Source organism: Aedes albopictus, chromosome 2 (genome assembly GCF_035046485.1).
Source record: "Aedes albopictus strain Foshan chromosome 2, AalbF5, whole genome shotgun sequence".
NCBI classification, from domain to species: Eukaryota; Metazoa; Arthropoda; class Insecta; order Diptera; family Culicidae; genus Aedes; species Aedes albopictus.
In genome coordinates, this window is record NC_085137.1 from 137722517 (window position 1) to 137735598 (window position 13082).

At 40.2% G+C, this 13082-nt stretch overlaps 2 protein-coding genes across 3 annotated transcripts in view; both read left to right on the forward strand.

Moving 5' to 3' along the window:
• The window catches only part of LOC115256185 (ubiquitin-conjugating enzyme E2Q-like protein 1), a 345390-nt gene that overhangs the window by 9988 nt on the left and 322320 nt on the right, over positions 1 to 13082 (forward strand). The window lies entirely within an intron of this gene.
• LOC134287740 (uncharacterized) lies at positions 1157 to 6128 on the forward strand. Its single transcript, XM_062850510.1, has 6 exons — positions 1157 to 1446; positions 1508 to 1641; positions 1702 to 2319; positions 2388 to 2726; positions 5451 to 5610; positions 5674 to 6128. Exons 1-6 carry the CDS (start codon positions 1368 to 1370, stop codon positions 6123 to 6125), a joined length of 1782 nt encoding a protein of 593 aa, XP_062706494.1. The 5' UTR covers positions 1157 to 1367; the 3' UTR covers positions 6126 to 6128.

A 13082-nucleotide genomic window follows, 5' to 3' on the forward strand; every position in this document is an offset into this window, starting at 1 on the left:
GGCCCCGGTGAGGTAGCCTGCTGAAAACTTTCAATCACAAAAAAGCAAAAGTAGGGCAAACGGATTGGTTCAATGGCATTTGATGCCGTTTGCCAATAGAGTGTGCCAAATGCTGAGTGATTATCCTTTTAAATTCGACGTATAAGATACTATCGCGTGTCCTATTCAACTGAGTGAGACCTTTTGAGGAGTCCTTTGTTGACGAATATCAGGCTGGTTTTCATAAGAACCGATCAACGATGGATCAATAATTTAACCTACGGATGATCCTAGATAAATTTCGGGAATAGAACTTGCAGACTCACTTTCTGTTCATTGATTTTAAAGAAGCGTACAATTCAGTGAAAAGAAGTGAGCTTTGATAGATAATGTCAGAACATGGTTTTCCGGCGAAACTAATTGGGCTGCTACGCGCAACGCTGGATGGATAAAATGCGAGTATTCGAATCGCAGACGAAGTGTCTACCTCGTTTGTGACCTAGGATGGATTGAAGTAGGTGTTCAACATTGCACTCGAAGGACGATTAGGAGTTCTGGCGTGCAGAGGAATAACAATACAATCATCACATGGTCACAAAATGACCTCGGCTTTGTGGTTGATTTTGATCTACACCTCTAGAATGCTACGTCGGTATCTCAAACGATGGCCTATTTCGAATATCTGGGGTTCATTTGAACCTTAAATTTATTTTATATCTCATGAACCTGACTAGAAGACCAATAGTGCAAAGTTGTTCGGAAAGTAAAAGCATATTTATTCAGTTCAAATGAGTTCAATATTTACTCGCTAGACGGTGCTACAGTGCGAGAAATAAGTATAAAGACAGAGCCGTTTTCCATACAAAATAATCATGTTTAGGGATCAAAATCTCTTTTTCTAACGATTCGATTGTTTTGGAATTTTGTCTGCCACCTTAAAATAACTAGAATTTTGGCTAGAAATATAAATCATCATCCATAAAAACGTTTATATCGACTTTCCAGATTCAAATAAATATAAAGACACATTTTTATATGGAAATCAGTGTCTTTATATTTATTTGAATCTGAAAAGTCGATATAAACGTTTCCATGGATGATGATTTATATTTGTAGCCAAAATTCTAGTTATTTTAAGGTTGCAGACAAAATTCCATAACAATCGAATCGCTACACTCAGGAAAAAATCTTCATTTGATTCATGTGCAGATGCATATACCATAGTCAATTTATCAACTTCATTAATTCCATTTGTACCAAATACTCATTATACCATTTTCAAATGTCGCACATTTGCGACTAGCATATATGTCATTTGACATCTTATTCGAGGTATGTGCCAGCTCCATACTCGGTTGGGAAACGAAACTCATTAAAAAAAAACAAAGATGGCCGAAGAAAACAGTTTCCGCGAGCTCGTGTTGCGTGATCTCCAATTACCTGGCGAAATTTTAACAGTTTTTGAAGGTATTCGTATTTTTATAAATATATTTACAATTGAAAATAACAAATAATTACTTTTTCCAAGGTGCTGACATCGACTCCTTACGGTTGTCGCGAATTTCGAGAGACGAATTGCAGGCAGTACTGGGCTCCGGACCTCTTGATATTTGGAACATCGACGAAATTTTCAGAAGAATTCTCGTTTGGCGCCAAGAATCTGTAAGATTTCAGCTTATGACTGCCATATATGGTTTATTTGCATTGGTTTCTCATTCATAGGGATTCGGCATTATTGGCTTCGAAGACGTCGAAATCGTCGAGGATTGGCTGATTTGTGAAAGTCCGGAAGAGTCAGAGGAGAACACATCCAGGAAAGAGAACGAGCCTGCAAATGACACAGATTCAACGGAGACATCTGAAGTACTCGGAACCCAAAACCGGACAATAAAGGTTTTGCCGCAGAATAACGTCGATTCTGTACCGAGTCCACCAAGTTCGCCCATCGCTATTCAGCCAAACATTTCCGAGGTCAAACCGGGAGAGCCGACCACAACGGTGGCAGGTCAAATAAAAGCAACGGCGACGCCGGCGACAGATTTGTTCAATCTCCCCCCGGGAACATCAAAAGCTGCAGTAGCGTGTATGCACTCAAGTGCATGCACTGGCAAGGAGAACCGAAACTTCACCCCAAACGTTCTAGTGGAGTTGCTCGAACGAACTGTTATTGGCCGACAGCTACTGGAACGAGCAGCGGTGAGGCCACTAACAAGCGAAAGCCAACGAGAGCTTGTTGATATTATCGCGGAACATCATTGCGTATCGGGTGCCAAAGCTACGGAGGTAGTGTTACGCGAATATACAGAGGCCATCACCACTGTTTTCAAGCATGAAACTCAGGTAAATTTCTCCCCTTTCATGTTTTGTTCACATTAATTGATATTATTCAATTTGTTTTTTTTTTGCAGGACACATATCTAGTGATTAAGGGTGGCACGAAGCGAAATCCCGGCGGAAAGATCTTCAACCGCATAACGAATCGGAAGCAGAAGGCTGCAAAGCGTAAACGAATTGAGGAAAAGCATGAAGCCGAAATAGAAAATCGAGCTGGAGAACAAGTTGCCGAACATAAGATAGTCAAGGAAGCTGAAACCTGGCTGGAGTATAATTGCCAACCGTGGTCAACAACCCTGGACAAATGGAAGGTGGCGTTTCCGGGCAGGAAACCATTGTTGATGAAACCAAATGCTGTTGAAGAGGTGTTGAAACGATATCGGCATTATTCTGAAGAATTTGGATTTCAATTGGTAAGTATAACAGGCTTTTCCAAATACACCAAGCAAGAGCACGGCTGTAACCTTGGCTGGAACTCCAGATCGTTTCAACGTTAGGGTAAAGCGTCCACATAGCGTCCGTTCCGTAGAGGTTTGCGTTTTTTGACAGTTTTCCCATGTGAAATGTATCGAACACGCAAACGTATGCATTGTGTGGGGCACTTAATGGATGCATTCGCGTTTAGTATCATACGGGCGTATCTACGATGATCGATTTCTCTTCATCGATTTTCTCTTCGGATTATTCCGGGAAGTACGACCAATATTCGGATGATCTCTCGGTGTGTTTCGAGGAAGGACGACTAGGACTAGCATCTAAAACAACAAAAACAACCGAAAACGATTTGCTGGCCAAGTTATTAACTTAAGAGAAATCGAACACTGTATGATACTAAGCGACATATGTATGTATGTATGTATGTATGATACTAAGCGCGATAATTGATTTCTATTATTGTCCACGTTAGTTGTTTTCACATATTTATTTTATTTATCAAACAATGTAGCAAATTGTTGCATGCATTGGTTTTTGTTATGGCATTATGATAAGGATGAAATGATTAATTGCAAATATGCAAGAAATGTTCTCCTTTTTAATTCATATTCCATTAAGACCTAGATTTCGACTGGTTTCGACATTACTTATGTGACTGTATGGTAATATCGTTAAAATTTAAGGTCATAGTTGTAATGCTATGAAAAATATTTTAACATTCAATATGTTTACTTTTATGAGTTGATCCCTATTCGAATGTTACGCGAGTTTTTCAGTTGCGAACGCTGTCAGTGAGGTCGACCGACAACACTTGAAGTAAATAAAAAAATAATAAGTGGGTATTCGCGGAGGAAAAGCAGGAAATCTCAGCAAAAAAACTCTTTGGCAACATATTCCGCAACCTGGAAGCCGGTGTAGCCAGCAACAAATGAGCCGCGGTCAGAAATGGAATCCTGAAGGTAAGATTTTTCACTAGAACAAATCAAATATACTGGATTGTGATTTTTGTTTGCATACATTTTAGGTACGCCTAGCGAAGGATTGGAATACGTGCGGCACTGTTATTTAGTGAGTTTAAGGGCGGACGGGACGGTCGGGGAAATATCCGCCATTGCTCTGTTGCTACTAAGATGGTAATCTCAGATTCTACTTCATATTTTGCAACAAAAACCTATCACTGTGTATGCTCACTTGCAGTGCATATGCTGATTGTTTTTCAGCATCTTCAGTGCGATAGAACTCGAGATTACCATCTTCAAAATCGCGAGGCAAATTGTTAGAAAGAGAGGCAAGATAGGAAAAATAACACGGCGTCCCGTTTCACCTTAACCAACTAGAAGCCTCGTTCGGGTTTGGATTACTCCGAGGAACATCTACCATGAGCTGCCTTATGCATGGCCCATCAATCACTCCTATGCCATCAATCACAACCAATCCAATGCCAAATGGGAGTTGCTTCTTATTTAGACTTGAACCCGGATCAAAGGCCTTCGATTTCAGTAGCCCTTCTACTGGAAGCAGGTATTGTCGGGCCGCCACCAAACCGGACTTCGCACAATCAAGTCGCGACGCGACCCAACTCGCGACGTTTTTAAATCATGTCAAAGGTAGTGCGCATCCTTTCCGTTGTTGTCAGCAACACAGCGCACTAGATGCGAAACAGTTGCGACACTTGTGGACCAAGAAAATGGCAATTTTTGATTGAATGTCGGTCTTGATTCCAACCGGATAGACAATATCGTGTTCGCAGTCTGCAGCGAAGTTGACGCATCTACCATGTCATTCGAATGACGAGTCCAACGTAACCGGAAGTGTTTTATCGGCTTGGGCCAGAGACCGGACCTTTCAGTGCGTTGGGGGAGGTGAGCTGTATTGTGGCTGACTTATTACATAAATACTTCTTTTCGTATATAGTATCTCATAATTAATAAATGAAATAAACAAAATCTCTGTAAATTCCGTGTTGTCCAAATTGACTAGTATGGTCCACTGCACGAATTTATTCTGGCCTGCTTACTCTCACACGAAATTTGACGTTTGAGAGGTGCTGACACCGCTCAAACGTCAAATTTCGTGTGAGAGTAAGCAGGCCAGAATAAATTCGTGCAGTGGACCATATGAGCAGTTATACATGCATAAGCGGAATCAATATGGCAAGCATTACCCTTACAAACACACCATAGAATCATTGGCTTTACTAGCTTTTTTTTCTTACTCGCCTAAACAAACACGAGAAAGAGAAGGATGGAAGAGGGGGCACAGGTCTCCTCTTTCATCCCGCTCTTTCTCGTGTTTCTCAAGGAACGCAGCTACAGCGCATTTGGCCCCTCAGTTCCAATGTCGTGTGCGCTTGCTATGCACTACACCCAGCGTGCATGACTTTAGAGCTGGGGGGGGGGGGGGGGGGTGAGTGGGGGGGGTCAAGTTTTCACGAGTGCCCGAGTGGTGGAAGACAACAATTTGATTTAATGCAATCGCGCACTTTCATTAACGTTTTCGCACTTAAGAAGGCGCAGTCCAGTGGTGAAATAAATGCGCAATACAAATGATTTTATTCAAGGAAAAAATACAGTGATAGTGACGATCAAAAAAATATGAACAGATTGATGTGAAATTCTGACTGTACTCATGCAAAACACTGTATATTTGTAACGAACGAAAGCAGTTTCAATGTTATTACTCTAAAATATATTGTTTTACAGGTCGAATCGGATTTTGAAAAGTTAGCGGTAGGTGATATCAACGGTTCAAGGACGTGGAAATTGTGCCTTGAAAAACTTATTCGATACGTCAAGCGCCCATACAAGGATCAACTTTCCAAAGACATCGTAGATCAGCTGGCCTCAGGAAAGTTGAATGATGGTCTGTATATTATATGCATGTGCGTATTTTTCACCAAACTATAGACTATCTTCGATATTTTAGATTCGAAAGTTTGTGCAGTTCTGATTTTACTCAATAACTTCCTTCTGCCAACGAAGGTCACCAAAACATTCAAGCCGACAATACTATCTGCACAAGAGGATGTGATCTTCTTCGCAGCGACGGATGCCGAGGCTATGCAGAAAATACACGAATTTAACGAAACCTCTTGTAAGCTTGGTCTCAAACCATCACCGAAACTAATCTTCAAAGGCGAAAATTTCAAATCACTTACTGGAGAATTCGAAGTACACTATCAGCAAATAGTGTATCGCTTCAATTCAGCGGTGAGAGCAGTTGATGTACTAATCAAATTTAGTACTGTGTTTGGACTCGAGTACTCAAAAATTTCTCGCCTGGTTTGGAATTTCGTCAGCTCTTACATGTACAAAATACCCGTGCCGGAGGAATATCAATCGATTATCAAACTGAAGCGGTATTTGACTGTCGACTAATCATCATGTTCACCTGTATGATCCCGGAATGCACCCAAGAGTACCTGCATGCTACTCATTATCTCGAACATCTATCAAAAGACCATCGAACACCAAGAGAATTTCGCTATCTATGTACTTTTCAAGATTGCTACCAAAAAGCTGCGAATGTCTACACCTTCAAGCGTCATATTCTTGGCCACGAATCATCTTTTTCGTCCGCAGATGTGGGCGAGGATGCTAGCACAAACAATAAAACGAGTGATATGAAGAGTACCGGACGTGAACAAATGCATACGGAACAAAACATCTTGGAGCCCGCTGCAGCTAATACCGAAACTCCCATACTACCGGAATCAGCATATACGCAGAACTTGGAGGAGATGCATCGTTCCGCAGTTGAGTTTACGTTGGGCCTTCACAACGAAACGAATCTGTCCCGCCGAGATGTAGTTAATATTCAACATGCAGTCGGTCATTTAAATACTCAAATAATAAGTAAAATCAATACTCTTCTTCCTTCGATATCATCCCACCCCGAAGTAGAGTTCGAGCTCAAAGGCTATTTAAGGCGATTGGAAAACCCATTCATTTTTATTGACTCTGACTACAAGTTTTTAAACTATCTCGAGCGATCAAATATTTTTAGATTTCCTGTAATTGTTCCATTAGAATCTAATCAACACGAGTCAACAAAGAATTTTAATCCTAACATACAAGAGAAACAAAACTGTACTATTATGAATGATATCGAATTTCAACTTAAAACCTACTTTAGTGATGAGAATGTTCTAAAAGCAACCATAAATCATACGCGTAAGTTAGAAAATTCAAATGAAATAAATAGTTTTGTAAGTGCTCAGCTGTGGAAAGAAATTAAAAAAAAGTATGTTGATGAAATAGTATTACCGATTGCATTATATAGTGACGAGTTCGAGATAAATGACAACCTCAGTTCCCATAATAAAAAGCATTCAATCTGTGGAGTATATTACAGCATTGTAACGCTTCCAGATCAACACAAGTCAAAGCTTTGTAACATCCTCGTAGCAGCTATGATTAAAAAAACTGATATTGGAGAAGCTGGACACAATAAGCTGTTTCAACCCATAGTACAAACATTTAAGGAAATTGAAGAGCGTGGTATGCCATTCACTATTGATGCTAAAGAAATCAAAGTCAGATTTGTATTAGTTTTAGTGCAAGGAGACAACTTGGGCATACATCAGATGCTTCAATTCTTAAATTTTAATGCTAATTATTATTGTAGATTCTGCCATCGTTCTCGCGATGACTGTAGAACCGATGTCGAAGAATTTCCCGAGTACTATCGTACACTGAATAGCTATAACGCCGACATAACTATTAACCAGCCAGAAACGGGTATCAAAATGCGGTGTATTTTCAATGAACTGCCATCATTTCACGCAGTGACAAATCTATGCGTCGATCCGATGCACGATTTCTATAGTGGAGGTCTCTGTGTAACAGGGCTTACAGCGGTTTTAAATCATTGTATTTATAACAAAAAATATATCACACTGCGTGCTTTTAATGCACAAAAAAGCATTTTTAGTAAGATTGCTCTTGATTGTTCATTGAAACGTATGCCTGACATAAGTGAAACATTCCTAACTTCTCAAAAACGGAAATCGGTAGTATTAAGAACAACAGCGAGCGAAATGAAAGCTTTAATACATTACTTCCCTCTGATTGTCGGACCTTTTGTTCCAAAAAATGATGCGGTTTGGACATATTGCATTGTTTTAGTCAAGCTATCGGATAAGATATTAAGTAAATCGTACACAGAGAACGACATTTTGGATCTTAACAATTTATGTAAGCAACATCACACGTTGTATAAAGAACTGTTTGATGAACATTTGAAGCCTAAACATCACTTCGTTTCTCATTACGGACATGTAATACGAACTTCAGGACCCGTTTCCAGTATGATGAACTTTCGAAATGAAGCGAAGCACAAAGGATTTAAAGAATACGCTCATATTATATCATCTCGTCAAAGTATCTGCTACACTCTTTGTGTCAAGTCAGCTCTACAGTTCAGCCATGATTTATTCAATAGGGAATTTTTCAAATGTTCAATTAGTGGTAGTTTCTCAGCATGTGCTATCAAAGAAAAATACTATTACACATTTCTGCCACTTCCAAATCCGATTAATGATGAGCAAATAATAAGTAGTTCAACTTGCATAAATTTTAAAGGAAGCCAATTCAGAACTGGTAATTTTGTAACAGTTACAGAGCTACAGAATGTTCAAGTATTTGAAATAGTAGATATTTTGAGAACCGAAAAAGATGATCTTTTCGTGATAGCACTTTTTTGGAAAGTAGGCGAACTGAATGAGCACTATGTTGCATACGAATTAATAGAGAAAACTTCCAGCTACAAAATGTTTAGCTTAAATGATGTAGATGGTCCGCCAGTCATGCCTCATAACGTACTGAACAAACTTTATGTGCGTAAAAAGACTGATTTCCTTTCAATGGATTTATAACTACCCTTGCATAAAGAGTATGATACATGTTTCTGAAAAATTGTATTCAAATCTCGATTGAAGTTTAAACTGTCATATATTATTTCGAATAATAAACAATATTGTAAAATCCTCATCATTGCCTACTGTAAAAACATTAGCTTTAAAGCATTTGTTTCGTGTATCAGAAAAAAATCAAACGAAATTACATTAAATGTACAATCATTCACTATATGTATTTTAAAATGTTTAAAAGTTGCAAATTGAATGTAATTTCGTTTGAATCATTTCTGATATATGAAACAAAAGCTTTATTCGAGTGCTCCCAATGCTATAAACATAAAATACCTCACATTGAAACGATATATAAAATCAATGCATTCCATTGGGAGAATCCTTCAAAAGTATGTGCCTTGGTTATGGATTCCATGGAATCTCCCCTTCGATTTAATGAAAATAACTGTTGGCGATGATTCATTAAGTTTGCACATACTCTTCATGAGTCAAACCCCATTGCAAAAATCCATGGGGGTTGGCACATAGATCAAATGAAGATTTTTTCCTGAGTGTAGAAAAAGAGATTTTGATCCCTAAACATGATTATTTTGTATGGAAAACGGCTCTGTCTTTATACTTATTTCTCGCACTGTAGTAAACATATGTAAGTATAAAGTGTTTGATACAATATATATCGAAATCCTAACTATTTAGAAATATGGTGTCTTCAGCAAAGTTGTTTATTGGGTCCAGTGATTTCCAATGATAGACCCTTTGATTGGGAATTCTACACATAGATGGTGCTACTAATCGTTCAAATTTTATGTTTCATTTTTCTACGGATCCTGATCATCTAGAAAGATGGTATTTTCGTCAAAGTTGTTGTGGAGGTCAAGTTCTTACAGATGAAGGGCCGTTTCATTCAGAAGTCCACACATAGGCGGCGCCACTAAGCAAGCAAATTTTATATCTCTTATCACAGGATTCTGATCACTTATAAAGCTGGCGTCTTCGACGAAGTTGTTGGATAGGTGTATAACTTTTCAGATGATGGACCGTTTGATTTGAAACTGCACATAGAAGTAGCGTTAGTGAGCATGCAAATTTCATATTTTTTTCAGGATTTTGCTCACTTAGAAAAATGAAGACTTTGGGAAAGCTTTTAAGTAGTTTCAGGACTTCCAAATGATGGGCCGTTTCATTCGAAACACCACACATAGATGACACTTGTGAACAGGCAAATGTTATATGTCATATATCTCAGGATTCTGATCACTTGGAGAGATGTAGTCTTGGAAAAATTATTGAATTGATCAGTGGCAAATTTCTAAATCAAACAACCGATCATTTGTTCGTTCTGGATCTGTGTACCAAATAACGTTTGCCAAAGCCACATTTTTAAGTAATTAGAAGCTTGTTGTTTATAAGATAATTATAAAATTTGTATGATCTTGCTACTTTATCGGCGCTGCTTGGTGAATCAAAACGACTGTTTTAGATTTGTCCCAACGTTTCGGCTCTGTTTCGAGTCTTCTCCAAAGGAAAGACTCGACACAGAGTCGGAACGTCGGGACAAATCTAAAACAGCCGTTTTGATTCACCAAGACTGCTGCGCCGATAAAGTAGCTAGATCACACATATTAGTCGAACTCCCTTAACCTTTTGGAGCCGATTTTTTTTTGCCACTGTCGACGCAACCTCGCTGGTGTCGAACACGTTTGTTATGCTCAGTTTTATCGCCGGGGTCATATATGACCCCTCCGGCTCCAAAGGGTTAAGTAAAATTTGTATGCTCACTAGTGCTACAATAGAAATACACTAGAACTCAAATGGCGCTGTATTCACTTTTCTCATTTAATTATTTTGATAACGTTATTTGCAATAATTTACTATTCTTTAGTGACCATCTTGTAAAGGACCTTTTGTTTTGGTTAACAAATTTAACTTGACACTTCTAGTACCGCTGCTGACGCTGTAAGGGCGTGGCAAACTAGATGTTAGTCACACGAACAGTCGCGACATTGGACTACTGTGGCTAGTTATTCTACTAGAGCTACTAAGGGAGTGTCATTACGTAATAGATTTTTTAGAATTGTATCAACTCCATTGTAAGCAAGCTTGCTATTTGATGAAAACATTCGCGAAATGATGCGATTTGCTTTCGACAACGAATACGTTTTCACCCATCCTCGCTTTATTCAATCAACCTCCCATACGAGTAGCACACGAACGGACTCAACACTGATCAGCATAGTTGACTCTTCCTTTTCGCCGTTGAGCCGTTGCGTTCTAGCCAAGCATCTCTTTTCATCGCTTTCGATTCTTTTCGACAGCTTATCGCGAAGCATCGTTGGCTGGAAGCTTTATTAGTATGGTATCGGTACATGCGAATGTTGCTTCTGTGTGCGTGTCGAGCGTTCGTGCCGTAGCTTCGCAAACCAACCTATAGGGCACTGCATGAAATTCTCTCTTTCTCTTTCACTCTTACAGAAATTGTGTAAACAACAAGGCCAAGAAACATCAAAATCCCATACAAAATCAAAACAATGCAGTGCCCTATTTGGTATGGTTCGGCTGTTCGGGCGAGCGTGTGGCGGCTCAGTCAGATGTGTGCAAAATCGTTTGTGATTTACATCATGTTCGTTTTGCCACCTTTTTGCTGCTGGTCATCGCTGATCAGTGCACAGTTCAATCGCACGCGATAAATATACAGTTGATGAGTTGCGATGAGCACTAGTGAGGTGATAATTTGCATCATTGGTTAAGGATGCCATTCACCAGCTCAAAACCAACAAAGCAGCTGGTAAGGATGGTATCGCAGCTGAACTCATCAAGATGGGCCCAGAAAAGTTGGCCACCTGTCTGCATCGGCTGATAGTCAGGATCTGGGAAACCGAACAACTGCCGGAGCAGTGGAAGGAAGGGGTAGTCTGTCCCATTCACAAAAAGGCGACTATTTGGAATGTGAGAACTTCAGGGCGCTCACTATTTTGAATGCTGCCTACAAAGTGCTATCCCAGATCATCTTCCGTCGACTGTCACCTAAAACGAATGAGTTCGTGGGAAGTTATCAAGCCGGCTTCATCGACGGCCGGTCGACAACGGACCAGATCTCCACAGTACGGCAAATCCTCCAGAAATGCCTGGGTCCCAACGCATCACCTGTTCATCGACTTCAAAACGGCATACGTCAGTATCGACCGCGCAGAGCTATAGAGAATCATGGACGAAAACGGCTTTCCAGGGAAGCTAACTAGACTGATTAAAGCAACGATGGATGGTGTGCATACATCGCTCTGGAAGGTGTGATACGACGACCCGGGCTCAACAACCTTGGAACAATTTTCACAAAATTCGGTCAATTTGTGTGCTTTGCGGACGACATGGACATTATTGCCAGAACATTTGGAACGGTGGCAGAGCTGTACACCCGCCTGAAACGCGAAGCAGCAAAGGTCGGACTGGTGGTGAATGCCTCAAAAACAAAGAACATGCTGGTAGGCGGAACCGAACACGACCGGATCCGTCTGGGTAGTAATGTTACGATAGATGGGGATACTTTCGAGGTGGTGGAGGAATTTGTCAATCTCGGTTCCTTACTGATGGCTGACAACAACGTGAGCCGTGAAATTCGGAAGCGCATCATCAGCGAAAGTCGGGCCTACTACGGGCTCCAGAAGAAACTGCGGTCGAAAAAGATTCACCCTCGCACCAAATGCACCATGTACAAAACGCTAATAAGCCCGGTGATCCTCTACGGGCACGACACATGGACCATGCTCGAGGAGAACCTGCAAGCACTCGGAGTTTTCGAGCGACGCGTGCTAAGGACGATCTTAGGCGGTGTGCAGGAGAACCGTGTGTAGCGGAGAAGGATTAACTACGAGCTCGCTGCACTTTACGGCGAACCCAGCATCCAGAAGGTGGCCAAAGCCGGAAGGATACGGTGGACAGGGCATGATGCAAGAATGCCGGACAACAACCCTGCAAAACTGATGTTTGCAACTGATCCGGTTGGCACAAGAAGGCGTAGAGCGCAGAGAGCACGATGGGCGGAACAGGTTAGCGTGACCTGGCGAGCACCTGTCTTGTCTTAATGATGTTGAACAAATAAATGTATGTAGGTATGTAATTTGATGATGCTGAATCTGATTTTATGTTTTAATCCTTACAACTGGTGTATTTTGTATGTAAAAATAAAATAAAGTTTAGTAAGTTTCAGAATGACTCACATTAAACGCTTAAAGTTAGGTAATTTCTTTAAAAAACTTATATGTTAACAATAATTTTAATTCAAAGCTTTGTTCAGCAAGCCTACCTTGAATGAATAAAAGTATTTTGTTAGTCATCTGTTATACAAGGCGTTGAGTGGAGCCGATTTTTTGAAAGACAGTCTTTTTACCGGGTTTTAATACACATCCAAAAAAAGGCGATATTTTTATGTAAACTTTGACACAATTGGTATAACAACATTCAAAAATTG

Coding starts and splice junctions, on each gene's coding strand:
- LOC134287740 (XM_062850510.1), top strand. CDS start 1,368: ATGGCCGAAGAAAACAGTTTCCGCGAGCTCGTGTTGCGTGATCTCCAA. Junction 2,727..5,450: donor AAGAATTTGGATTTCAATTG/GTAAGTATAACA, acceptor ATTGTTTTACAG/GTCGAATCGGATTTTGAAAA. Junction 5,611..5,673: donor CTCAGGAAAGTTGAATGATG/GTCTGTATATTA, acceptor TCGATATTTTAG/ATTCGAAAGTTTGTGCAGTT.